General features: G+C 40.4%; 1 protein-coding gene across 1 annotated transcript; it reads left to right on the forward strand.

The window, feature by feature from the left end:
• On the forward strand, positions 1 to 26,330 carry emc2 (ER membrane protein complex subunit 2). The gene is made up of 11 exons (XM_079240186.1): positions 1 to 52; positions 1,307 to 1,420; positions 4,894 to 4,958; positions 5,930 to 6,015; positions 7,658 to 7,715; positions 12,910 to 12,995; positions 13,231 to 13,290; positions 16,629 to 16,710; positions 16,950 to 17,060; positions 18,690 to 18,794; positions 25,740 to 26,330. The coding sequence occupies exons 1-11, from the start codon at positions 13 to 15 to the stop codon at positions 25,824 to 25,826; spliced, it is 894 nt and encodes a 297-aa protein (XP_079096312.1). The 5' UTR covers positions 1 to 12; the 3' UTR covers positions 25,827 to 26,330.
• Positions 26,331 to 26,741: the final 411 nt, after the last annotated feature.

Genomic DNA, 26,741 nt, shown 5'->3' on the forward strand with positions numbered 1-26,741 from the left:
TATGAAAAAAAGATGGCGTCTGTATCAGAAATGTATGACGTGGGGTGGGAAGGTAAGTGAATATTTAGCTTCTCCTCGTGTGTCATTGTGGTATGATTTCATCAGTATCTGTTTTTATATGTAATCGGAGTTTTCTCAGAGAAAAGTCGCCTGGAGCTGCGCGCGCTGGAGAAGTCAGCGCGTGCACAGCTTAGCTAATGCTAATTAGCTACGTGTGCTAACCTGTCATTTTAATGACTGGAGTGCCGAAAACCTGCTAAATTACTTTCTTCAAACATGTCTCTTCGTGGTTTATAGTTTGAGGCTTATTTTTCTTCAAGTTAATGAAAACATTTTACGCGTATTAGCATGTAAAAATGGGCATGTAGCGATAGTAAGTAATGCATGGAGCTAACCACAGTTGCTATTGCTAAAGTTAGGTTCTGTCGTGAATGACTTGTAAAAGGCTGATACAACAAGACAGACATGATGACATGAGGTAATGACAGACATCACGACAGTACCCGTGTAACATGCACATTACATAGTGGTAACGAGCAAATGTGACTATATTCCTCGGCATGAAATGTTTAGCTGAGCAGCTTTAGCATTTTAATTGTCACCACCAACATCACCTAGAATGTGCAAATAATTAAAGATGTCTTACAGGGTAATGCAACAGAAGTGTAATTTTCCACAGAAATTAAGATAGTAAAAGTCTAGTTTGAGGTTCAAACGTCACCAACATCACCTAGAGCAGCAGTTCTCAACCTTTTTACAACACAGTTGTAAAATATATTTTCAGCCAAGTACCTCCTAACCACTGGAAAGTACTTTTGGTTTAGAAAAAAACACGAAATACAGCATTTTATCATTTGTGTTTGGCCTTTTAAACTTTAATTGAGTTATGCACATCTCTACTATTATCTATATTGCTTCAACCAGGACTCCATTGTTTGCGTTGTCAAGGCGACAGTGGGGTTCAATTCACGTCAGAATGTGGGATTTATTTACATTTATTGGAATATGTTAAATATTTATATACTATTACATTTATATTATTTTATTTAAAGACGTTTTAAAGAAAACATATAAAGATATATGTTTTTTTTAAAAAATTTCACGTACCCCCTGGAATGCCTTGAAGTACCCACAGAGGTATAAGTAACCCCATTTGAGAAACAGTGACCTAGAATGTGCAAATTGATTAAAGATGTGTTACAGGGTAATGCAACAGAAGTGTAATTTCTACACAGAAATTAAGATAGTGAAATTCAAGTTTGTGGTTAAAATATCTTTTCCTTGTGGTTAAACGTTTTGTCCACAGAGATGAGAGACAAGCTGCGTAAATGGAGAGAGGACAACTGCAGAAATAGTGAACAAATCGTGGATGTTGGTGAGGAGCTCATCGGTGAGCATGCATCTAAACTTGGAGATGACAGTAAGTTCTTTAAAACTAAATAAATCACTCAGGTTATTCTGTCTAAGATACAGACTAAGCAGACTGTGAAGTGCTTCATTTTTGGAACTGAAGATAATCCTGTTTATTTTTTCAATACCAGTCAGGAAGGTAGTTATTAACATGATAATTTTAGTTGCTCAAGAAAATTATTAAGGTTTTGATCTGGACAAATCTGCACCTTTACCTAGTGGCTGGTTGCATGTATCAGTATTGAGGTTTGAATGTTGTTTTTTTTCATTCTGGACATAAAAAATATTTTCAATTGAGGGATTTTTCAGAGTTTTGGGTTCAGAGCCTCCGAAGAGTAAGGCTTATGTTATTGGTTGAATAGGCCTGAATGAAATAACAGGTTTCTTTATTTTATGGCAATATAAAAAACATATTAATTAACCCTTACAGAAAGCACATAAACACATAAAACACTGGGCTTTTCTTGAAATTAACCTTTAGTTTGGTTGTGAAATTAGATGACATTTATTAGAGCAAGAGTTGCAGTCGTTAAAGTCACAAAAAACTGAACATTTGTTTGTTCTGGCATAACCTACTGATTTTGAGTGGAGCTGGATTGTATTTTATGTTAATTTGATGTTAATTTGGTGCAGCCTGTCCAGTTATCTCGTCAAGGCTTTGTACCGCGTTGATCTGATTTTGAATTATTAAATAGTTTTTTTTTATAATGTTAAAGTTGATTGAAAAACTAAACATTTCTGTGTCTCATTGCTAACATGTCCATTAAAATGTGGCAGTACCAGTTGATAAATATCTGATCCTGAAATGACAAATTGCTGCTTATTTGCAGTGATTGCATTAGACTAGAAAAACAAATATAATCACCATGTTAGTCTGACCAAAGCTGAACTTTTGAAATATATGTAAACATATTAGTCAAAATTGCATGAAACTGAACTTCTCAAAGCCGGGCTAACACACACCCACATAATGCTGTTGGAAGCTGAGTTAGACTCAGATTGGGCTAGGTGCTCTGCACCAGCCTCGCTGTCCTATTCCCGTACACAAAGGAAGAAGTGCAACCACTGGCGGGAAAACATCCAAACTGTAAATAAATATGGCTAAAGCTAAATTCCCTGTAAAGCTGTTGTCATTTATGTATTTTCAGCTTTGCTTTGCTTAAATACTTAGGGAGTTGTGAGCAGCCCATTCAGACTGTGTGCCAAATGGTGGTTTCAGAAAGTATTATCTGTCACTTTAGGTCACTTAACGACAACATCTGTGCTGTGATTTCGGCTGTACTTACGGGTACAATGGGATTACGTGGAGAAGAGTGGAAATGATGCAGTTTTTTGAACGAGTCAACAGTGTTGCAACATTAGACGTGTTTTATTAAATAAATCAATTCTTGTACCACGTGTGTAAACTAGGACAAAGTAGGAAAGTCTTGTTAACTGGAGCAGTAGGGCTATGGTTATACCTCCATATAGGTTTACATGTGAACATAAGCAGCAGAAATTAGACTGTTTAATATTAATCTTTAATTTAATGTATTTATCTTTTTTTTTTAAAGGAACTGTTGGAACACCCTGAATTTTCCCCCTGGGGATGAATAAAGTATTTATCTATCTAGCTATAATGAGAAAATGTTTGAATATTGATTAATTTTCAAAGTACAACGTTTGTAAGACTATATCTGATGATTTTGTGATTGAGTTTCCTCTAAAATGTGTTTTATTTATTGCTTTCAACACATCTAATTACATGCATGCTGCCAAAATTCACTGAAATGTGACTGGTCAGTAGTACTCAGACCTGAAGTGGATACCAGAACTGTTATTGTACCAAAAATGCAGAAGAAAAGAACAAAAGAAAGGGGACAAGATGGTAGAAAACATGGGAATGAAATGACTGAAAGATGGGGGGATTAGAACAAGAAATCTATCAGATCAGTGTAACTCAGACAATATCAAGATGAAAAATTATAAACACTTTGAAGATTAAATACAAGTGTAATAAAGATCAAATAAAAGAGGAATAAATAAATTCGGACCTGTGTAAGAGAGAATAATAATGGGAAAGGGTCTGTGTGATGGGGTGCATGTGAAGCTGCAATATGAGGGAAGCTAATTGTTAAATCATTGTATCTGAAAGACGACAAGAAAGTAATTACTAAGTAAATTACATTCGGATCCAAAATAAATCTAGGAAAAGTAATGGGAATTTGAAAACAAAAGAAATCAAAAGGGTTAAAACAGGCATGTTAGCACAGGATATGGAAAAAAGGCTCATGTACATGGCACAGTTTTTATTAAATAGAAAGCAAATCTGCCTATGTTGTTGGCCTATGTTTTGAAAAAGCAAATGGCAAGTCAGGATATTTGCCAAATTATAGACTTGGTTACTAATTTAACAGTGTATGAGACAAGAGGGATGCACAATGTTTTAAAACATACTACAGAAATGTATATTGTGAAACAAAGAAAAATAAAAAGAATCTGAACAGTGACCTGAAACACACCAGCAAGTCCACCTGTGAATGGCTTAAAAAAAGACAAAATGAAGGTTTTGGAGCGACCAAGTCAACATCCAGACTTAAATCCAGTTAAAATGCAGTGGTGTGACCTTAAACGGGAAGTTCATGCTGGAAAACCTTCCAGTGTGGATGAGTTAAAACAATTCTGTGGAGATGAGTGGCCCAAAATTGCTCCACAGACATGTGAAAGACTCACTGAGTCACAACAGCTTGTTGCAGTTCTTGCTGCTGCAGGTGGTATAACCAGGTATAAGGTTCAGGGGGCAAATACTTTTTCCACACAGGGTTGTGTAGGCTTGGAGAGCCTTTTTTCACAAATAAAAAACACCATTTATAAACAGCATTTTGTATTTACTCGAGTTATGTTTGTCTGGTGTGATGATATGTCACATTTAGGTGTGACAAATTAGAAAAATAGTAAGAAATCAGGATGTGGGCAAAAACATTTTCACAGCACTGCATTGTCTTTATTTTTATTAGTAGATAATGACAGAAAAAATGGCTTGACATTTGAAGCCCCCTGTGTTTGACCTGTTTCAGCTAATAATAATGATTTCTGCATAGCGCCATGCACCGCTGTATGGATGGCAAAGGCAAAACACAGCTAGTGATGGAAACTTTTCATGTAGTGCGGAAAATTGTGTGTAAAATGCTCCAAAGTGTTTTGATATTACATATAATATAAGAATACAAAAACAGCCAAAACACCCTCAGAGTTCTTTGGGTGAAACAATATTATCTGTACAGTGTTTGCCATGAATAAAGGCACCGTCGGCTGTTAAATGAAATGAAACAGTTCTCTGAATGAACTGGAATCTGGCTTGCATCAGTAAAAACCCAGCTGTCGGGGACAGATTCTGAGTTTGCACATCAAGTGTACCGGTTAATATGTCATTTTACACGTGTTGCATTAGACAGCAGAACAGGCATTAACACTGTACTCTTTGTCTGCGTCTCTTCTGCCCAGTTTGGATTATTTATGAGCAGGTGATGATCGCAGCGCTGGACTGCAGTCGGGATGACTTGGCTCTGGTAAGTTTTTGACACGCTCCCTCACACACCCAAGAGCTTCAAAACTAGCCGCTCACTCTGTCACAGCCAGTACTGCTTTGCAGCAGCCACACTGCCAAATGTAAAAATCAGATTTTTATTTGGCCAAGTATTATTACTCTGTCTGTACTTTGGAAAAACAATTTACTGAGGGTTGGAATTAGAGGGTGTTGCAAATGAGTTGAGAAGTATGCTTCAAGTGTTAGCTGCACTTGGCCAACATTTATGGCGTTAAGCATTTTTTCCCCTTCATATTTATTTGCCATAATGAAGCTGCATGAATTTATATTTAGAAATGTTTACGTCTGGGAAGATGAACTCGACTAAGCGGTTCGGATAATGAAAGAATGAATGAATGAAGATGATGAACTCTGCATTTGGATCAGAAAAGATCATCAAAAAGAAATGTTTCATCTCGGACAACTCTTTTGGCTATCTCTTGAACCTTGCCAGCAGACTTCAAATCAAAACAAAACAACAAAAAATAAATAACAGAAGGGTCAGGATTGACATGATGGATAGGGTGAATATTTTAGCTCACACTGCGGACTTTTCCATGTCATTCAGAAGTGTGCGGAAAGTGTTTGCAGCCGTTTTTTCCTTCCTTCTCTTTGATGTGAACTGGCAAACTCCAGCTTTGTGTAGAGGAGGCAAAAAAGTGGCAGCGAAAATATTTCCTCCTCAGTAGCTGGTGTGGCTGCCCAAATGAATTATAGAAGAACATCAAATTCTCATAAGACAGCTTCATGACAGCTGCTATTTCAATGAATTACATTTGTTCTGTTTAGCCAAAACCCTGAACAAGCCAGTCTTTTTATTTCTTTTTTTTCCCCATATCAAGCAGCTGATTTGCATTAGAAGAGATTTGCTATCTGCAAGAGAACAAGAGTTTAAAATCCACTTAAATACTGGCATCTATTATTGGTCTCTCTCCTCTGCCCACATCCTTGCAGACCTGTCTACAGGAACTGAGGAAGCAGTTTCCAGAGAGCCACAGAGTGAAGCGATTAACGGGCATGAGGCTGGAAGCTCTGGAAAGGTAAGCATTGGGTACCAAAAGCTCCGGAGAGAGGAGGGTTTCGGTAAAAGTGTTTGCAGATTTTAAGTGGCTCAATGGCCTGGGTGTCTGTCAGCACCTTATCTCTGCGGTGTACGGCGTGTTGATTTTGGATCGCCCAGGATTCGTTTAGGGGAAGATGGTAATGGGAGAGAGCAAAGATCGGGTGCTGGGGAGTCCTGTGGCCCTGCAGCTTGAGTCAGGGATTGCCGGAAAGAAAGTGGTTGAATCCCACTGTTATTTTGAGGGTCCCTGAGCCATTTCTGGTTTCTACTCCTCTGTTCTTTCCGTATACTGTTACTCTTCTCCTTTCTTTCTTTTTATTTCCCTGTTCTACTCTCTATTTTTATTCTCTATAGTCTTGTTTTGGTTTCTATACTGAGAGCATGTCGTGGCCCCATAAATAAATATTGTCATACCACCACAATCGGAATATAGAAGCTGAGGAATAAGGATAAACAGTCAGTATTTTAGGGCGAGGTGAGATAAAGTTAGAGTAATTTAATGTTTATTGCCCCCACCCAAATCACCTTTTCTGGTTTATTGGTTATGTCTGAGTTTATGTGATAATTGAGAATGATTGCTTCACCACTGTCAGATTAAATAAACTGCAAACTGAGATCTAATTGGCAGCAGGCAGAGCTACACTTGAATGACACAACTTCAAACAGTCAGGCTTTTCCCATTCTGCGCACACACACACACACACACACACACACACACACACACACACACACTCACACTCACACTCTCACACACACACACACACACACACACACACACACACACACACACACTCACACACACACACACACACACACACTTGGTTCTTAAATAAATAAAGCAAATCAAAGTGGCTCGTGAGTGGTTGCCTGGTGCCATCTGAAATCTCCCAAAGTGTGGCTGAGTAATAAAGTGAATGTGAGGAAGGCATCAGTGCTGGAAATGGGGCTGCTCATTGCTAATGAGAACCAGAGTTGCTTCTGTCTGTTGCAGGCTGTGGGCGGGATGATCTCTGGTCACAGAGCTGCTTGCGCTGCTCTAACATCAGCCTTGGAAAATGCCCTTTGTAGCAAAAAAGTTCAAGAATCATACATCAGTGCCTGATTTGACATGACAAGTGAAGTGTTCATGCCTCCTGCTTCCAGATTTCTTTACTATATGATTTGATATTTACAGCTCATAATATTCCCTTTAAATGGAATCATGTGGACTCCGTTCAATACTTTGAGCTGAACCATTTACTTATCTGAGGATCTGGACACATGTGAAAGTTAAATTTTGTTTAAAAGCAAATCAAGTCAAATAACATCAGAGGAAAATTTAGTCATCAAAACAATTATCTGTGTTTGTATTGATTTCATGAGTCATTGTGAGGTGATATAAGCCTGTTGCCATGGCAGCTGTTACTGGCAACGTGCACTTAAATGAGTTTATTTCCTTCTTTAGATCACCACTGACTTCTGTACAGCCTCACTTTAATCAGAAACCTGCCATGCTGTATACACAAAGCTGATTACCGTGAACTCTGTCTGAGTTTTACCACGACAGAATTTTATGCATGTGAGGTTGCAATTAGTGGAAAAACTAATTTGTAGGCTTTTTCACTCTGTGTCCCCCGTAGGTACGACGAGGCCAACAAACACTATGACGCGATCCTTCAAGATGACCCCACCAACACGGTAAAATGGACAAAAAGCAGGACAAACGTCGCTCTGCTTAGCATCACTCTTTGCTTCACATTGTGGTCTCAGCTTTTATGGAGGGCTTTAAATCTGTCAGAGCACTTTGGTGTTAACGGTAGGAGTTCGCAAAGTTAAACTCCACTTGGCCTCTCTGGCCTGAACCACTGTGCTGATCAGACTGTCACCCACACAACCGAAAACTGTTGTAGGGAGGGGGCTAGCTGGTTGGAGGGGGGTGGGTGATTCATGCTCTTAGTCAGTGTCAGATATGTTTGGTGGAAGCAAAACATAAATAAAGGTTTGGTCTTTGAAGAGGGTGATTTATTGGACCTTTCAGACTTCCAAAGCTCCTGTCCCACCTTTGTCATTCTCTGCTCTTTTAGTAACACGTCGAAGTCAGAAATAAACCTGACATCTGTGTTCTTTTCTTCCATTTACTCCTAATCAGTAAGAAATAACTTGCATATTTACAAAGTGTTACTCCAGTCCCGCATCACATGATGTACCTGATGTTAATTACTTCCACAAGGACATGTAGCTTTGCAAAGAGTTTATTTTTAAGGTTTTTAAAAAAAAAAAAAAGAAAAAAAAAAGAAACCATGAGTTTGTTTATTTTGGCTACAAAACCTGTATTCTTCCCTCAAAGATGTTGTACAAGTTTCATGTGCCAGGCGGACATATGGATCGGTTTAGGATGTTTTGTTCAGCTGGCACTGCGTTGGCATTTGCCCTTCTTGTATTCCTTGTGTGGCTAGTATGTGTGAAAACTACAGGAGGCCTTACTTACAGGCTGAGAATCCTGACTTTGCTTAGATGCACCTCATTTTACTTGTTAAAGAGGAAGATGCTTCTTTTCTTGTTGCCTTGATAATGTTACAAGTTTAAAAGTTGAATAAGTTTGTCAACATTTTGTGAGCTGGATAATGTGTGGTAAATAATTTAATCAGTAATATTTCCTGATGGTAAATTTAGTCATTTGATGATTTTCTTTTACTGTTTAAAGCAAGTGCCTAGAATTAGAGTTAAGTAGCATTTAAAAAAACACATTATGAATATGAAATGTTCAACTTAATTGTCATCATCAGTGACCTGCGGCTGTCTATTTTTCCTGTATGCTAGCTTCCTTACCATCAACATGATATGATATAAGATGAAGCTATAGCCTGAAAAGGAGATGAGCTGCAGATTACATTTACTGAGATACTGATATGTGCATTTTATAGTTTTGTAGAGTCCAATTTATTATTCGATTTGTATAAAACATTCTGCTGTATTAGTCAGCTACATGATCAGCTATCAGTAGGAAGGTGTATTCTTTCAGCTTTTGTTAAAAAGAAATAAAGAGAAAAACTATCAGAAAAGAGTGAATGAGAGACTATATGAGTTTTGTGTGGAAAAAAGATGCTTTTAAATCACACCAGAAACCAGATCCATCACTGATACTGAAGTCATTGGAATCGTAACAATCACCAAAGAAAGAAAGATTTATCCCACAGCAAACATCTGAAGAACTGTCAGGCAGGCAAGTTTATCCTCACATAGCCAGGTTTCAGTAGTAATCTGTGTTTTGTTTTGTTTTGTTTTGTTATCTTATGAAAATCACTGCATCCATCCACTGTTTTGACAATGGGAGTGGTAATTTCAGTGAATCCCAGGGCACCTCCCCGACATGGCACAGATCTAATGAAGTCTGCAGGGACATCCTCGGAAAGGGAATGGCCCGTTTCCTGGTCTCTGTATGCTGGAGGCTGCCACCCTTTTGAGCTTAAGCTGTCAGTCAAACCTGGGACTGGGAATGGAACAAGACACAAACATGCTCCCATCCTTGGATCCTTTTCCCACAATCCTCACCGTCAGCATTGATGGAGGGTGGCGGAACGATATGATGACATCATTTGGGTCACCTGTCTTGGGGTGAGGACAGCCTCCTGCTTACACGATCTCCACATTGCTCTGAAGAGAAGGGCAGGAGATGGGCCTGAGAAATGGCGGAAAATTGGCGACCACAAAGAAGACTTGCGAGGCATCCCAGCATGCGAAGCAGAGATTGGAAACTGAGCTGTTGTAATTACAGGCTGTGGAATAGATGTGGTACCCGTTAACCAGAATTGTTGAATCAACAAAAATTACTAAAGTTTTTTTTTTTTTCTTGCCATGGCTCTTTCCAAAAAATCCTTTAAATCTCTCAGCCCTGACATAGCTTGTTGTGTTCCACTGAGCGGGCAAAAAGCTTGTCTGTGCGCATGAATGCAGTTTCTCCACTTATGTGATTATCTTAGATTATGCAGTGGCCACAACATTTACATACCAGGATGTAACAGGTTAGTACATGTTAAACATTAAACAACTCTCTGATCATAAACTCCACTGCTTACTTTGATATTAGAGCAAGTGTTTGTTGAATAAGCTGTTCAAGAAGTTATCTTCTCAATAACAAATTCATTCTACAGGAAAATGTGTGTCAGTGTAGGACAAGTGACATTTGAAGTGTCATTTCAGATGAACATGTCTCATAAACTAGGCCTGTCAGGGTAACAAATTTTTCCATGCAATTGTCTCAGAAATTATTGCTATAGACGATAATATTGCACTGAGTGATTATTGTTGTCATGTTGTCCGTTTTTAACTAAAATAACAACATTGCCATAATAATCCAAGTACACCCTTTCAAAGATCAAAATACTTTAATTTCTAAAGAATATCTAGCTGGATGTGCAGACTAGTTTATGCTCATCCAGTCCCCAGTCTGCTAAAACAGATCAGGATTTCTCCTGGGGTTTTGGCAACATGGTTATCTGGAACATGTGGTCTCTAAACACTTGCAGTTCAGGGTCCAGACAGGAATTACAATGTGTATGGTAAAGCTCATATAAGGGGACATGTTTGGACTGGACCAGAGGTGGAAAGGTAAAATTTAATCTCTTTGATTGCCTTCAGTATGTCATTTTTCATGTCATTGTAAAGTTGTGGAATAGCCGTTTGTAACATGTTTGTTCATCCAGGCATTTCATACTGGCTGTGAAATGTTTGCAACATTTTTCAAAATGTTGCCTTTATAACAATATTAAAGGACAGCACGGCTCTACCAACCATACTGTCTGAGTGCACACCATGTTGCACTGTCCTGTTTGTATTCAGTCTGTCGGTTAAACACCGCAGTGATCGTGGACTGTCGGGAAGATGGAGCTAGCCTGTTTGTTAAGGTCTTTTGTTTCCCAGCTGGGAAAACTGATGTTGATGCTTGTGTTTTAAGTGCAGATGGAAGCCTGTCGTATTGTCGTCTTTAGTTAATATTGTCTTAAAACAAATGTGACACTGAAGAGAGAGAAAAGAAAGACAAATGAAAATGATTGCATCCAGCAAACTTATTGCTCACATTTTTTCTTATCGTGCGATTAATCGACTTTTTGCTTATTGCGACAGGCCTATCAGAAACACTGGAAGTGTGTGAGCTACTGCTTGGGGGGAAAAAAAAGTGGTGTTTAAATAGATCTTTTCCTCCTTCACTTGTTTCATCAGTCAGTTTTCAGGTGTTTCTCGGTGTGGCAGCCTTGTTCCGATGTTTCTTATTATAAAGGAAGTTTGTGGTAGGTCAAAGCCCAGAGCCAGGAGTGATGTTAATAATCCAGTCCTCACTCTTAAAGTCCCCTTAAAGCACTAATTAAAAAAGAATCACAACAACAGAGGGATCAGACCCTAGCCAGTTTTTTCTGCATCATTAGGTAGAGAAAGGAGGGGAAAGGGGAGTGGGTTTGAATAGCTGCTCGTTTAATAAAGTGCCGTGTGACTCTTCTGGCTACCAGCTTCCATATGTTCTTTTGAGCACCAAGTAGCTCTTTATCTGGGAAAAAAAAAATGAGGGGAGGAGAAAAAATCCCAACTGTGGCAATGGTACAAGTGCAGAATACCACATCCATCAACACTGCAGTCTTTCCTTTATTGCAGTTTTTTTCTAATCATTTTCATTTTTTATATTGGATGAGAAAAAAATCCACAAGCTTTTAATTTAATCTGATGTTTGAGTGAAATTCCTAAAATTTACATGTTGCAGTGAAGTTCTTGATGTAAAGTTTTGTAATTTTTGTTTTATTTTTTATAATTTCCCCATAAATTATTGCTCAGCTGTCGTCACACTTAAGTTCCTCCTATTCTCCAGCAGTACAGTTTAGATGTTTTCCTTGTCTTATGAAGATGTTCTACTGTTGCCCATTTCCCTTTTTTTCCTCTCAAAAGCTGAAGTATTGCTTGCCAGTTGAGGTTGCAGTCTCTCAGCAGGTCTCTGTCCCTGCTTGATGGATAAGTGGATTTCTTGTGATGGAAGTGTCAAAGGAGCCCCAAATTTACAGCCCCCTAGACATGACTCATACTTAACCATCAATGGCTTTGGGTTATGAGTATAGGAGAGGAAGCCCCACTCAATCAAGTGCCAGTCCATAAATAAAATGGGCTGTGGCAGGGCAATGCACTCCTAATGGAGCAGCAGCCTCCTGTTAAGGTTTTCACTCACTATCAAAAGGAAGAGGAGGAGGAGGAGGAGGAGGAGGAGGGTAGTGGGGGAGTGAAACACTCGGAAAAGTCAGAGAAGCAGGGATAATACTTTCTAATTCAGATTGATGAGAATCTAATCCACCTTAAGGTCAGTTCAACATCAAAACGGAGCAGAAATGCTGAGCTGATGTAAGTGGGGCTCGTGCAGCTGTAGATGCGTGCTGTGCCGGTTAGAGGACAGGCGTTGGGGTTTGGGGGAGTGTGCCATTTTCCCCACTTGGTAAGAGGATGACTCACCGCTTTATCTCAGCCACTGAGCTCATTCCAGCTCCCAAACATTGAGTCATACTGTGTGCCCATCTCCTGCTAGACATGGCCACTAACTATTTCCAATTATGTCTTGATGGGCATTTAAGTCCCACATTGATGGCATTAATAAAGTTGACATAGTTAACTTAATCTTTGGTTTTTTATCACCATGGCTCTTGTATTACCCTGCAGACTACGCTTATGGAAAATGATTCCACGTCATAGCGGAAGTTTAAAAGGGATTGTGGTGCATTGAGAAGACATAACTCTTACATTTACTCAGACTCTTCACACACACACACACACACACACACACACACACACACACACACACACACACACACAAACACTTGAGGAGTTGAGGTCCTAATCCTGTTTACTCTCATTTCTACAGGCAGCAAGGAAGCGCAAGATCTCCATACTGAAGGCCCAGGGGAAGAGCACTGAAGCCATAAGGGAGCTCAATGAGTATCTAGAACAGTGAGTGTCCTACCAGAGGGGGGGTTGGGGGTCAGCGACCCCCTCCTTTTCATCTCCTCTAGCTTTTATTTTAATTAAAAATGAGTCCACTTTCACAAGTGCTGGCACATCTAGACTGTCATTAGCTCTATTGTAGCATTGGCATTGTGACATTTTTCTTTTGCCTGAATATGTTACAGATCCATTTGCTGTTTTGCAAAGTTGTGAGGAGAAGAACTTTGTTTTGTGTTTGCAGGTTTGTTGGGGACCAAGAAGCATGGCACGAGTTATCGGAGCTCTACATCAACGAACATGAGTCAGTATATTTTTACCTCAGCCTAAGAGGTTTTGTTTTGCCCGACGTTTATCTGTTTGTTTGTCTGTTTTTGTTCAAGATAACTCAAAACGTTACAGACAGAGTTTCATGAAATTTTCAGGAGTTGTTGGAAATGTGGGAAGGAGGAACTGATACAATTTTGGTGGTGATCCGGATCACCGTTTCGATCCAGGAGCTTTTTAAAGGCCTTGGCGGAGGTTTGCGCTCTCTGAGTGCTTTTTTAATACTAATTCTTGTTTGCTTGCCACCATGCACAGAGGTTGTCCAGTATGAGTTTCTACAATAACTGGAAAATGTTATAACTTAACATTAAAACCTTTTAGAAAGGACTCAGTGGTTTTATCAAACATCCTTTCATACTTACAATGTCCTCCATTTTGATCTTCTCTTTCTGATTAGTCAGTACACAACTATAAATAGTTTTTTTTTTGTCATAGTGGTGATATTGCTGACCTTCACAGTAAGACTCCGTTTCAGCAGAGGCAGTCCAAGGCATATGCGAGCAAAGTGGTTGCTTGGGACCCCCGCTCCACCAGGAGTGCTTAAAACATCAAGTTATCTTGATAATTACCAAACTGTCACTGAATGATATGAATAAAAATGGACACAGAAAGCATGATTTCATACCACATCCATACATTACTCTTCATGATTAAAAAGTGCAAATTCATACTTGACATTGTTATTTGCTACCCCAGTCGCAAATAGTGTTATGTAAGCATAATGCAAATGAATGGGTGTTAGTTGCATGAAATGTTCACACACCAGCAATAAATAAGTGTTAGGAGCACAGAGTACATTCAATGTTTCTTCAGTTACAAGCAATTTGGAAGCTGAGCCGTAACGGGGCAGCCATATGTTGAGGCTGTATCTGCCAGTTTCACAGGGGTTCACATCAGACTGATGGCTTGATCGCTACAGGGCTGTTGGATGGCCACAATGGTAGGCGTTAAGATTCCTAACTCAGCCAGGGGTCTGAATAGAGCTCTGTCCATGTTTGTCACATAATAGCAGTTTAATAGGATTTCTGTCTTAAGCTGCCTCTCCTATGTATGAGAGCAGAAAGACTCTCTGGCCTCCCACTGATACCTCAGTTGCCAAGGAGAATCGACCAGACAGACAAAGGCATCGTAACAAAAAAAAAACCATAATAATGTTTGCGTCACCTTTTCTCGGCCTGGACTCAGAAGTTAGTGAACCGCTTTCTGCTAGTTTGACTGTGTTTATTGTACATGTGTGTGTATGTATGCCTGTACGTCTGTGTGGGCATGCTTCCCTCTGTGGTTACTCCGGTAGGCAGGCAGCAGCAGCAGGAATGCGTAGCACAGTAAGAAGGCTACTTATTGGATATTTCGTACTTTTGTCTGGGAGGCTTTACTGTTGTAGTAGCCAGAGGAAATCCAAGGGTGAGAGGATTATCTCCCAGCTTATCCCAACACCCTAATATCACACCATTCACTCCCACAGCCCCCTTATCTACAGGCGTGTCAATTTCTGTGCTTTCTTTTCTTTTATTTTGGGTTACAAACTCCCTGTTTCCCCTCCACCTCCTCTTCCGGATAGCCAGGCATTATCGCCACTCTTTTCCACAGGGACAGATCAGGATGCAGAGACACTTGTGATGAAATTCCCAGGAGAAGGTGGTGGCAAATCCTGCCCCCACTCTCTTCCCAGCCAGAGAAAACAGAGGTTGATGCTGCAGCATATAAGAGAAATAAACCATCCTCACCTTACTGCACAACAGCCCGGGAGCTAGTTGTAAACAAAGCAATGTTTATCCGCCTCAGAGTTGTTGTAGTTGCCAGCATCAACACAAGAGAAACAGACTACGTAGCCCCTGAGTTAGTGCTGTTAAACAATTCTTCTGTCTGATGAGGCGGGAGATTATTTCTACTGTTAGCAAGCATTAAACAGAGCCACTGGATTCTGGCCTCAGTGACTAGGTGGTCATGCAAAGCTGCATGCTAAATTGTAGTCATTTTTTTCAAACATACTTTCCTCAAGTCTAAACCCCTTTTTGTGTTTTACACAGAATGTTGAATTAAAAAGCAGCAAAGCCGCCGCTGATAGTTTTACTGACCTCCAAAAGAAACAAATACAATTCCTTCTGTCTCACACGTCGTAACGGCTACAATCTGAAGCTCTGCGGTGAAGAGTGAGCTTAGGAGCCGTCAGAGAGGAGCTTGGTGATTGTGGGGTTAGACGGTTTAGAGGAAGAGTAGAGGAGGTAAGGTTCTGGCTCTGGTACAAGATTCTGGTTGATGGCTGATGGAGCGAGCTCTGTTGCAGGCCACGGCCACTGCACGAGCACATCTGAAAGTCTTTATGTAGAGGAAGTGGTAATTGTAAGCAGCCCCCAACCCTTCAAGCCCTCTGATCTCTCCCTCAGCTCAACTCCTTCCCACTGTTTATTTCTTTCTTTTTGCCTCCCCACCTTTCTTCTCTGGCTTTGCTGTTAATCATTCAACTAGTTTAGCAAAGCAGGATTTTAATCACACATTTTAGTTTTTCATGGTTTGTTATGGTGCAGCTTTTTCTTCATTTGTCAAACCAGCATAAAATGTAGCTTGCTCAGAAACATGGTAAACCTTACAAAGCAAACAAAGTAAATAAGTAAGTAGCTTTACAGAATAAATAAAAAACAACTTGAGATTGTTTGAATGTATGTATGCATGCAGAGCCCAGCCCCATTTTCTGTTAGGTCTGTGCTGGTCTGCATGTGCTTGTCTGTATTTAGTTAGGTGTGCAGGCGTTTTATTGCTTTGTGCTTAATGATATAGTGTATCATTGCTCACTGTGGCCAAGTCTTGGGAAGGGAAAAGTGTGTATTAGAAGTGGAATTGCAGCAGATTAGTGTGAGGTCAACAGCTCAGCAGTGTGCTGCTGAGAAGTGATCTCATCTGAGTACAGACACACTTTGCCAGCTCTTACTGTAGTGCTGACCTCAGGAAGGTAGTTAACTACACATTAAAAGCAGAAAAAACACACAGATGGGGGAGATTGATCCTCACTGTCCTCAAAGGAGGAAGAATCGCCACACTACACAGGCTTTCCTTTTGCCAGCTGCCTGCGCTAAGTAGTCTTTACTGTCAGCCTGTAAATAAACTCTGTCATCCGGTGGGTCTTTACACGTTTTCTGTAACGTATGTCGTATGTCTGTTACTTGTAAGCTGGCCTGAACCCCAAGTTGTTTCAATCAGATTTATACCTGTGAATTTATTGGCCATAGACGTTGTGCTTCACAGTTGAGCAAGCTAAAGGATGACGCATCCGCAGCTGTATCAATCGGCTTACTGTTTGCCTTGTCATTTCCACAGCTATGGAAAAGCCGCGTTTTGTCTGGAGGAGCTGATGATGACCAATCCTCACAATCACTTGTACTGTGAGCAGTACGCTGAGGTAGGTACGCGCCTGGATGTCCGTCATCAAACCTGGGGGCAAAGCTGTGGTGTGAATGTTAGCTCTCTGTGAATGATGCCTCTTTCTAACACAGAGAGACACTTAACGTCACTGGGAATATATGCGCATGAAAGAAGATGTGTTTACACTGGGTGGTCATGTCTTGCTTATCCAGATGTCATTGCTTGAGTTGCCCTTTAGCACAGCTTATTGGCCGTGTTGAATGCCTCCTCACACAGGTGAAGTACACTCAAGGGGGGCTGGAAAACCTGGAGCTGGCCAGAAAGTATTTTGCCCAGGCGTTGCGGCTAAACAACCGAAATGTGAGGGCGTTGTTTGGACTCTATATGGTGAGTACTGCATTGCATGAAGAAAGAAGAGAGAGAAAGGAAGAGCAAAAGAAGAACTGCAGAGTTTTTTTGTAACCCTGTGGTTTGTCAAGGTTGAGGTTGGCCACAGTGTGAGTTAAGTAAGACTGTGTGTGCTTTTGTGGGGAACAAAGAAGGGGCTCTCAGACAGGTCAGCTCACTGCTGACTCAGTGAACCCCAGCATCGGAAAAGTCCGCCCCTCTGGAGTGCTTTATTTTAGCAATAACCAGGCTTTGGTGGAACTTTATGATTTGACTTAGATAAATAACCAGTGGATTAAAAAAAAAGAAAACAAAGAGAGAAAAACACAAGAGCAGTCCAATCTCCGCAGGTATTTTGTCACTGGCAAATTATCCAATCAAGCATCAGTTTGATTGCGACCTTTGCAGAAAATCCCTTTCAAGTACATATTTGTTTAAACAGGGTGTTGTCCGCTTCTGCCGGTTCATTATATGTAAAGGAAACCTGACATAAAAACACAAACAAAGCATTGGAGGAAATATAAGGCGGAGAAGGGAAGCAGGTCTCGTGAAGAACCCTAATGTTTTCCCCCATTCTGCACTGGGATGCTTCAAGTAGTCCAAACACCACAGTCAAGACCTTCTGAAACCCCAAAGGTGGAGGCTGCAAGTACAAAAGCAGCAGGACAGGATCATGTCCAAGACTTTCACCTCTGTTCTCTCTGAAGCTGCAGTTTTTCTCTTCATGAATAGCTGAGAATAAATTCTATTCTTTGTAATCTGAAATCTTTCTCAAGAGCGTTTTTGTAGATTGTCACAGTGGTTTAAATATCAACAGGTGCAGGAGGTTCAGTGAAAGGGCAGAAAACTTTCACCATCTGAGTCAGTGTGACAGTGGACTTGGTAGCAGTGACCACAGCTGGGATGTGGGTTGGTTACTGACAACACATGCGTGGGAATTCCCCTCCATAATGGTGCACGCTGTTATTCAGGGATAGCCTGTCAGGGTTGACATCATCTAAATTGAGGTTTCTCCTGAGTTAAAAAGAAAATAGAAATAAAGAAAATGCTTACTAAAAAAAAAAAAAAAAAAAATACAGATGCCAAACCATTTTTTAGAAAATAGCAGAGCCAGGTTGATTGGTGTGTAGTTAAAGTTTCAGCACACTGGTAGGGAGGGCTTTGAAGTGCAGGCAGGGTAAACCCTCTGGGGTTTGCTGTGTGGAGATGATGGCAGGAACATGGGAAAGACATGGGATTTGTGGTTCAGAGGGGAGCTGTCAGGGCAAGCAGAGACGCTGATTCACAAGGCGCTCCTCTCTCTGAGCATTGGGCCTTTTTTCGAAACATACAAGCTCCTTTCATCACTGGGTTCGATGGTGTTGAATTTAGGCCCCGTTAAGTGACAATTTACGTATGAAGCATTAAAACCCTCACTTTTTCCTCCCCATAAACGGTTTCCCCTGTGTCATCAGGCCAAGGTCTGTTTTTTCTCTTCATTCTGCCACAATGACTGGTGGAGTGGTAGATGGTAAGAGTGGTTGGACATTCATCTCAATTACGCTTTTATTGCTGTTTCACCAAGTTTTGATATAAGAACACTCCTTCTCCTCTTCACTTCTTTGCTTCTTCCTTTTTTTCCCCCTCTAGTCTTCAAGTCACATTGCTGCCAGCCCTAAAGTCAGTGCCAAGGTGAAGAAGGACAATATGAAATATGCTGCCTGGGCCGCCGCGCAAATAAATAGAGCCTATAAGGTGAGCCACATGTTGAGTTTTACCTGCATTTTTTCCTTTTACTTTTACCCCGCAACACTGCTCCATCCCCAGCCACAGAAAACCACTAATCAGCCTTGCATGTTATGTTAAGCTCTCAGAAGGAATTTGCATACAATATGCAGACATTCTGTAAACCTCTTTATTTGCATAAAATGTGAAAATTATTCACCACCAAATGACCCTTGAATGCACAGAGGACCTCATGGCTGACTTTGCCTTCCAGTATGTTAATAACAGCCCAAGTGAATTTCAGTGTGTCCGTGTACATTTACTGTTAATGTGCTGACTTAAAGCCGTAATGTCTGCAAACACTTTAGCCCACAAGCTAACTTCAGAAAGGAGCAGAAATGAGCTTTTCAGCGCGCTGATTCTCTGAAAATAACAATGCAAAACTAATTGTGTGATCAGCAGGCTGATCTGGCAGGAGTTTAGGTGGTCCCAAACCTTGTTTAAACTTTTTATTAATATTTTTAATCATTTGGTTTCCAACCAGCTGCTTTATAAGTTCAGTCTAGTCAAAGAGCATTTATTATGTCTAAACCAGATTCCAAAGGTTTAAAAGCTTTTACTCCAACATCACAAACCTAGTTTTTATGTTTCTTTGTATTCATTCTTTTATTTCCTCTGTTACATAACAAAACATGTTGCAGTGTTAACAAAAGGCAGTTACAGGAGCCGTCTGAGCATCTGGTTGGAAGTATACTTTTGAGGTCGCTGTAAACTATTTAGGATTTTACTGAAACAATAGTATACTTAGTACATTTGCCCTGCCTGTGGCTGCAGGATGTTTTTTACTTTGGAAAACAAAACAAAACCATAAATAAACAACTGACTTATTGTGTCAGAAGCCATGTTGCACATAGGCCAGTTATTCTCACCTCTACTGTTTTTCTGATCATTCCTTAAACGTGTTTATTTGCACGTTTGAGTGGAGTAAACATTTGTTTTTTACATTCTCATTATTAACAATTACTGCTGTTTACTGCCATCTTACCGGTTTTAGTTTCTCCCCTTTTAATAATATTAATTAGCTTAAAATCGAAATGTTTGAATAAATGTCACATGAACAGTTCTGCGGTCTTTTCCTTCTGGCTGTAACATGTTTTTTAAATTTGTTTGTTGTCTCGATTGAAATCCAGATTATTGGATTAGATTCTTGCAATGATACGTTGATATGAGGCGTTTTTATTCCAGTCTGTGTTTTAATCTGAATGTTTCTGTCCATGTAAACATAGTTGGTGTGACTTGATCTGACTTAAATACTTGTTTGTTCAGCTGAAATAGTATGAAATTCAGTTTTCTAAAGGAGAACACACCCAGTTAAAAAGGGTCGGGGGTCAAATTACTCCGCTGTATGTATGTTTATGTGGACCCAAGCTGACCTAGATATGCTGCACATGTTCTATATTTCCTGTCTCAGCCTTAGAGCCTAAAGTAACACATGAAGAAACCAGTAAGGATAGAATATATCTACTGGGGACAAAAGGAATCATACAGATTTCACTCCCACCAGTTAACTGTTTGTTGTTTTGGTCCATTAAGTAATATTTAACCCTAAAAACCCTGATATGAATGCCTGAACCAGGATAAATCTTCACTCACTGTAGACTTGGCGTTGGTCAATAAATGACGGTCCCTTCTATCTGTACTGGATCCAGTGAGACCAGTACAGTAGTCCAGCTAGACGTCTTAAGCTTGTTCCATCCTCCATGAGAAGCGAGAACTTTTTTTCTTGTTCTCGAGAAGAAAATGACCCCATTTTGTTCTCGTGGACGTGTTTGAGGACAGTTCTCGACACATCAGGCTGACAGAACTTTTTTTCTTGCGGGGCTCCGAGAAGTATCGTGTGATTGGTCGGACATTTGAGATGGGCGTGGTTAACACGGAGAAAGCATGAAGCGGAGTTGCTGCTTCTGCGTTTTTACTGTTGCAGGTAAAACGGATTGTTTTGATAAAACAGCTGATCGAGGTGGTGAGAAAGTACGAACATTTTTACATGTGGCATTAAAACACTCGGACCCAGCCGCGTGCACAACCCGCCCAGCCGCATGCACGACCCGCCCTGCCGCGGACGAAGTTGCTCGTTAAATATGAAACTAGAAAAGCACTCGGAGAGCAGAAACCTCCGCCAAGCACAATGTTAAATAATCCTTTTAGAAAATTCCAGGATCCAAACGACGATCCGGATCACAACCAAAATTCAACCTTCTTCATTTTCACATTTCCAACAACTCATGAAATTTTTATAAAAATCCGTCCGTGACCTTTTAAGTTATCTTGAGCACTAAGACGCCAGGAAAAGGTAACAACCAGGGTTATGACACATGAAAGCAGACATCTCCTCCCCGCTGCAGACGTGCTTCTTGTGGAGGATATATGGACCTGATGAAAAAGCTTTTTCTTGTTCTTGCAGCCTCGAGAACAAGAACTCAATTCTTGCTTCCTGTGGAGGATGGAACAAGCCTTAGTTGGGTCAGAACTATCGTTGGGCTAGACTGTGCATGTGAACATATGATGTGTATGTGATGTAGGCTAAGCGCCTTGAACATGAAGCATTGTGGTGACATTTGATCAAGCCATTTTACACGTGTTAATAAGAGATGCAAACAGTCTGGAAGTCTGCCCATACACCAACTGGACATCTGTTTCTCAGTATTTGGTATTTGCCCCAGTGTCATTTTACAGAATCCAGCGTCTTTAATGTTTCTATTTAATTTATTTATTTAACAGAAGATACATCATTGAGACTTGGCGTTATCTCCGTGAGAGCTCACCTTGATTGGCCATTGGCTGTTGTGAATGAGTGCAAAAAGGAGGTTGCTTTGACCAAACTGAAAGACGAAGAGATGCTTTCTGGGTTCTTTTCCTTTCTCCAAAACAACAACGATTATCTTAAGTCAGACAGACCCGCTCTCCGATGTTAGCAAAAAGTACAAAGCTTGTGTGTTTGCTTGCAGTGAGGTCTGAACATCCTGGCCAGCAGTTGGAAGTCATCTTTACGGTGTGTTTGTCTGCTCTTTTGTCAATTATAGTGGTAACATGAGAAGACTCAGCAGGGGGGTCTTAAATCACTGCTGGTTCTTGATTTAGAGTATAAGAACCCCAACAATCAAACACAGTAAGTGGCTACTTGCTCAGCATGTTTGTGACCTCTTGACTTTGATGCTCCCTGCTGAGCCTCTGAAGATTTTGTGGCAGCACAAATGATTCCACTTGTCCCTTTGACACTTTTCATACATGGAGCCCTCAGAACAGTCCGACACGTCTGTCAGAAATAACATGCTTCAAAATGTCATTTTCCAAACTGCTTAGTCCGATTGAGGGTTGCGGGAAAGCTGGAGCCTATCCCAGCAGTTAGGAGGCACGAGGCGGGTGCGGCCAGTCCGTCGCAGGACTCATTCTAAATGTAATCCTGGTTAAACATCCAGCAGCTTTGTGTCTTGAAAAGGCCAAACTTTTTACTTTGTCCTGATTAGGGCTGTGGCGATATGCTTTTGTCCGATTCGATTCAGACTTTTCTTTGGTGCCAATTCGATTTAAATTGTGATTCTCACAATTCTTTGATATTGCTGATTTTTGTAGATTAAAAACAACAAAAAAAATGTACAAAACTTTTTTTTGCTCATCATTTTTCTAGATTTCAATTAGGAAATAACAGCACAGTAGCTAAACCATCATTCTGCCGCTGTAATGCCCAAAATTTTATAATGGATTATTTTTACTTGAAAAAAAAAAATCTATTTTTGTTAATAAATTTTAAAATTGTGATTCAAAAAAATCCCGATATTCAATTTTTCTATTCGATTTGCCCACCCCTACTCTTTATGGCGTTAAAATAATAATTAAAAAATAGATTGGACAAAATTTGTCACTTAGATGTCTTTACACTGCTCTCTGATCAGCATGTCTGCATCTTCCCAAACAGAAAAGCTTTGAGTCCAGTAGGGAACAAGGTCTGTTTGCCTCCTGCAGCAGTAATCAACAGATATTGTGAGTCTTTCTTTGAAAGGATTCCTTCTGAAAGTGGTAACATAACCAGTAGCGCTGCACATGTCTCTGTGTTAAACATTTTCTTTACACCAGGTGTGTCGGGAGGTTTACCCCAGAAAGGGAATAAATCTGTTCCCAGTGATGTTTGTTGTTTAAAATCACACACTTACATGTCTGCAGCAGTTCAGGTTACTCTCTTTTATAAAGTTGAAAGCTGAAACTGACAAAGTAAAAAAACCAAAAAAAAACCCCCAACATTTTCATTGTCTTTCAGTAATTAAAATGTATATTTTATCTAAACTTTATAAAGCTTAAAAGCTAGCTTCTGCAGTGTTGGTGCTGTTTGACAATGAGAGCCCTTCGTCATGCTTCAGGGAACATCACATGAGCTTCATGCACACAACTACAACTTCTAGTTTTTGTTGAAATTATGTCACAACGTTGAATTCAGAAATGTCACTATTACCTTGTGTGTATGTGTGTGTCGCAATACAACTCAGGTTCCAGTTGTAGTTGCTGTGTGACATGTTAAATGACAAGGTGTGAGGTGGCCTCAGTTCAAGTGAAATGACTTCTGAGATGCTTTAAAAAGGAGCAGCGATGTGGGCCTCTGTGAGACAGCTGCGAGCTGCTGTGCGCTGGTGCTGGCGGATTGATGCCCCCTTTAAAAGTGTTGCTCGTGTCAGTCGTCCAGTTTTATTAGACTTGGGTACCTGGTGATTGTCATACCTCAACGTTGGGAAAAGGTAGGCAGGTGAGCTCAAGTGGGAGCTGACAACTCTGGTCACAACTGACTTGAAAGAAAAAAAAAAAAAAAAGAAGTAATAACCTTGGTGGGGCCGGCTGACGTGTTTAAACACTTGGAGACTTGTGGTTTAAACGGTGCAGGTTCTTTAATGCTGGACTACATGCGTTGTCTTCCTGCACAAATTCTCTGATCAGCTCCTCTGTCACGGACCACAGGCTCCTGCTGCCTCCTGACTCTATTATCAGATGCTCTAAATAGATATGGAGCTGTCTGGTCTGCTGCTGCTGCTGTTGAGCAGGGCAGGAGTTAATGCAGCGGCCTCACCTCAGGCTGCACACATAATTGACTTCTGGGCCTGGAGTAATGGCGCATTAGGCAGCAAAGCAATTAAATGCACTGATTATTACAGCTACACTACACCATCTCTCTCTCACACACACACACACACACACACACACACACACACACACACACACACACACACACACACACACACACACACACACACACACACACACACACACATACTAAAACTAGATGAATGAGTCACCCTTGGAAATTACATAGCAAATTGTATACCTTAGCCAACTGCCCTCTCTAAGACGGAGTTTGGCAAAAGAGGAAGGAAAAAACTTTTGCCATGGAAATATAGTTTCGGCTAGGTTAAGGCTACAGTTGGATCCTGTTTGTGGAGGCCTGCGCAGGGCCAAAGGTGGAACGAATAAATGTGTCAAATCAGTGCAAGGCGTGCATTTTGTTGAGCGGTGACTGTTATGCTGTTATTCTTCAGGTCGGATGTGGACGGACCGGCTGCAGCTTTGAGAACTAAACAAGGTGCCGCCTTATATGTGGACTGGAGATCACTGTGCAGACTGTTGTGTTTAAAGTCTGAACCACAAGCCAGATGAAAATGAGGCTCATTGTAAAATGTTGATCAGAAGGTCTGAAGCGAAGATCTGAAGATCATTTTAACTGTTTTGTTGCCTATTTTAAATTTTAGCCAGAAACATGTTAGACTGTGACATTGTCTGATGCTACCAGTAAGACCAGAGTATTTCCCAGCTCCAGACAAGGAGGCAGTTGGATCATTTGGTGTTAAAAGAGAGTATGAGCATCATATGCAAGAGTTCACTGTGTCAGTAGTTCAAAGATTTGAGAGGAGCAACTCTCAACTAGAAAATATGTGGATTCTGCAGGAAATCATCATTTTCACTCCATAAAGATACAAAGATTTACTAGAGGGGTATGTACACAAGGAGCAAGACCCCAGCTGACCAACATTTAGTCCTTTAAGCAGCACTGGTGGGGTTGGAAAACTTTCATCAGTTAACAGTTTATTCTACATCTACAAATGCAAAGACAAAAGAAGCTTCAGAATCGCTTATTAAATCTGAGATTTAGTCTGAATTTATTAAAGATAAACAGTCATAACGACAAACTCAGGCTTTCAGGAGGTGAAACATCCAGCTTGGAGTTTGCATCTGTCACGGTACGTGTGTGTTTTCTGCATGACGTCAATAACGCAGATCTGTGCTAACCATTAAAATCCCAACCATGTTTCTTTTAAATTCCACTGGAAATATTTAATAAAGATGTTTGTGTCTGGCGTGAGGTGAGCTTTAATTGGACGAATCTTTGGCTTCACGCCCAGAGTTAAGGAAGTCATCTTTCCTTTTGGTATTTTTTGAGGGCTTGCCTTCTCGGTCGCTAAATTAAATTGGGTAGAAAAGCCGTGTGCCTGTATGCATATGCATGAGTAATCTCATACATGTTATGTGGATTAGGATTTGCGGCACTTCCTGTGAAACTAACTGGACACAGAGCCGACATCAGTGTGGGGTGTTATGTACTCCTCTACTGGAGGCCATGGAAGTGGACTAATATAGACATCCTGTCTCCAAGCACCCCGTCATCAAAACTGGCCCTTATACAACATTTAAAAAAAAAAACAAAAAAACTTTGATTAGAGGTATAATTTTACTTTGCATGACCTATTTACCATCTGTCTGATCAACACTCAGCTTCTCGCCAAACAAAGACAAAGATGTTTGGTGCAGTGTGCTACAGAGTGGATGAGGCATCACTGCCTCTGTGGGGCCATGTTGACGTGTATTTAATGAGATTAAATCTTTTTCTCCTCCCTTTCTCCTTCTTTCTGCATCTTATCTTCCTCCAATAATGAGCAGCTGGCCGGCCGTGGGAACAAAGAGAACAAGTGCTCCATGAAGGCCGTGGAGGAGATGCTGGAGTCCATGCAGATCACCATGTCTTAGATGCATTTGGCCACATTCTTCCTCTTCGCTGTTGTCTGTTGGAGCACCACGGCAGCTCAAGCAGCCTTGAAATTTGACCAGAGGTGGCTCTTTTTTTTTTTTTTTTTTTTTTTTTTTTTTTTAAATTTAGATTTTTTTTACATCCTTTCTAGTTTTATCCTGGATTCTTTTTTTTTTTTTTTTTTTTTAAATAATTATACCTTCAATGGAATATATTAGTAACATTCTTGAAAGGACAGCGCAGAAACTTTAACAAACTTCAGGTAGTGTTAATCCAGCTGTGCTTCTGTCCAAGACCAGACCATTTCTTCACTTTACCCCACATCCTTCCAGTTTTGGCCGGAGTCGTTGCATCCTACTGCCACATCCACATCAACGCCGACACCATGTGAACAGGAAAGACTGTACAGTAAATGCTATTTATAAAGACATATGGGATCTCACATGTTTGCACTGATATTTCCTGTTCGCTTACTATATGTACATGAAACTAATAAATCTTTTTCAAACCCAACATCTTTGTCAAAGACTAATTATTTATTTATTTATTTTTTTTTCACTTATTGCCTTTTTTCACTGAAATGTAATAATTTCCCATGAGATGAATAATGGGCATTAAGATGAAAACTATTTTTTCTTTGTGATAACTGCTAAAGTCCCTAATTAGGGAGAAAAGACGGAGAAAATGAACTTAAATTGTCCTTGGAGGGAAATTTGTCGTTGGGTGGGTGCTGGGACAGCTGCATATGTAGTCAGATACACATGGTGTACATAAACTAAACATTTTCAGCTACCTGTGGAAGGGAATGAACAGCTGCAGCAAGCTGAAGTTGGGATGGAGAGCCTCAGAACAGCCCAGCAGTCCTTTCTGTGAATCCGGTACCAGTCATGGTTGATGGGGAGGAGGAATCTGTG

The sequence above is a fragment of the Telmatherina bonti genome (genome assembly GCF_933228915.1).
Source record: "Telmatherina bonti genome assembly, chromosome: 5".
Classification (NCBI taxonomy): Eukaryota; Metazoa; Chordata; class Actinopteri; order Atheriniformes; family Telmatherinidae; genus Telmatherina; species Telmatherina bonti.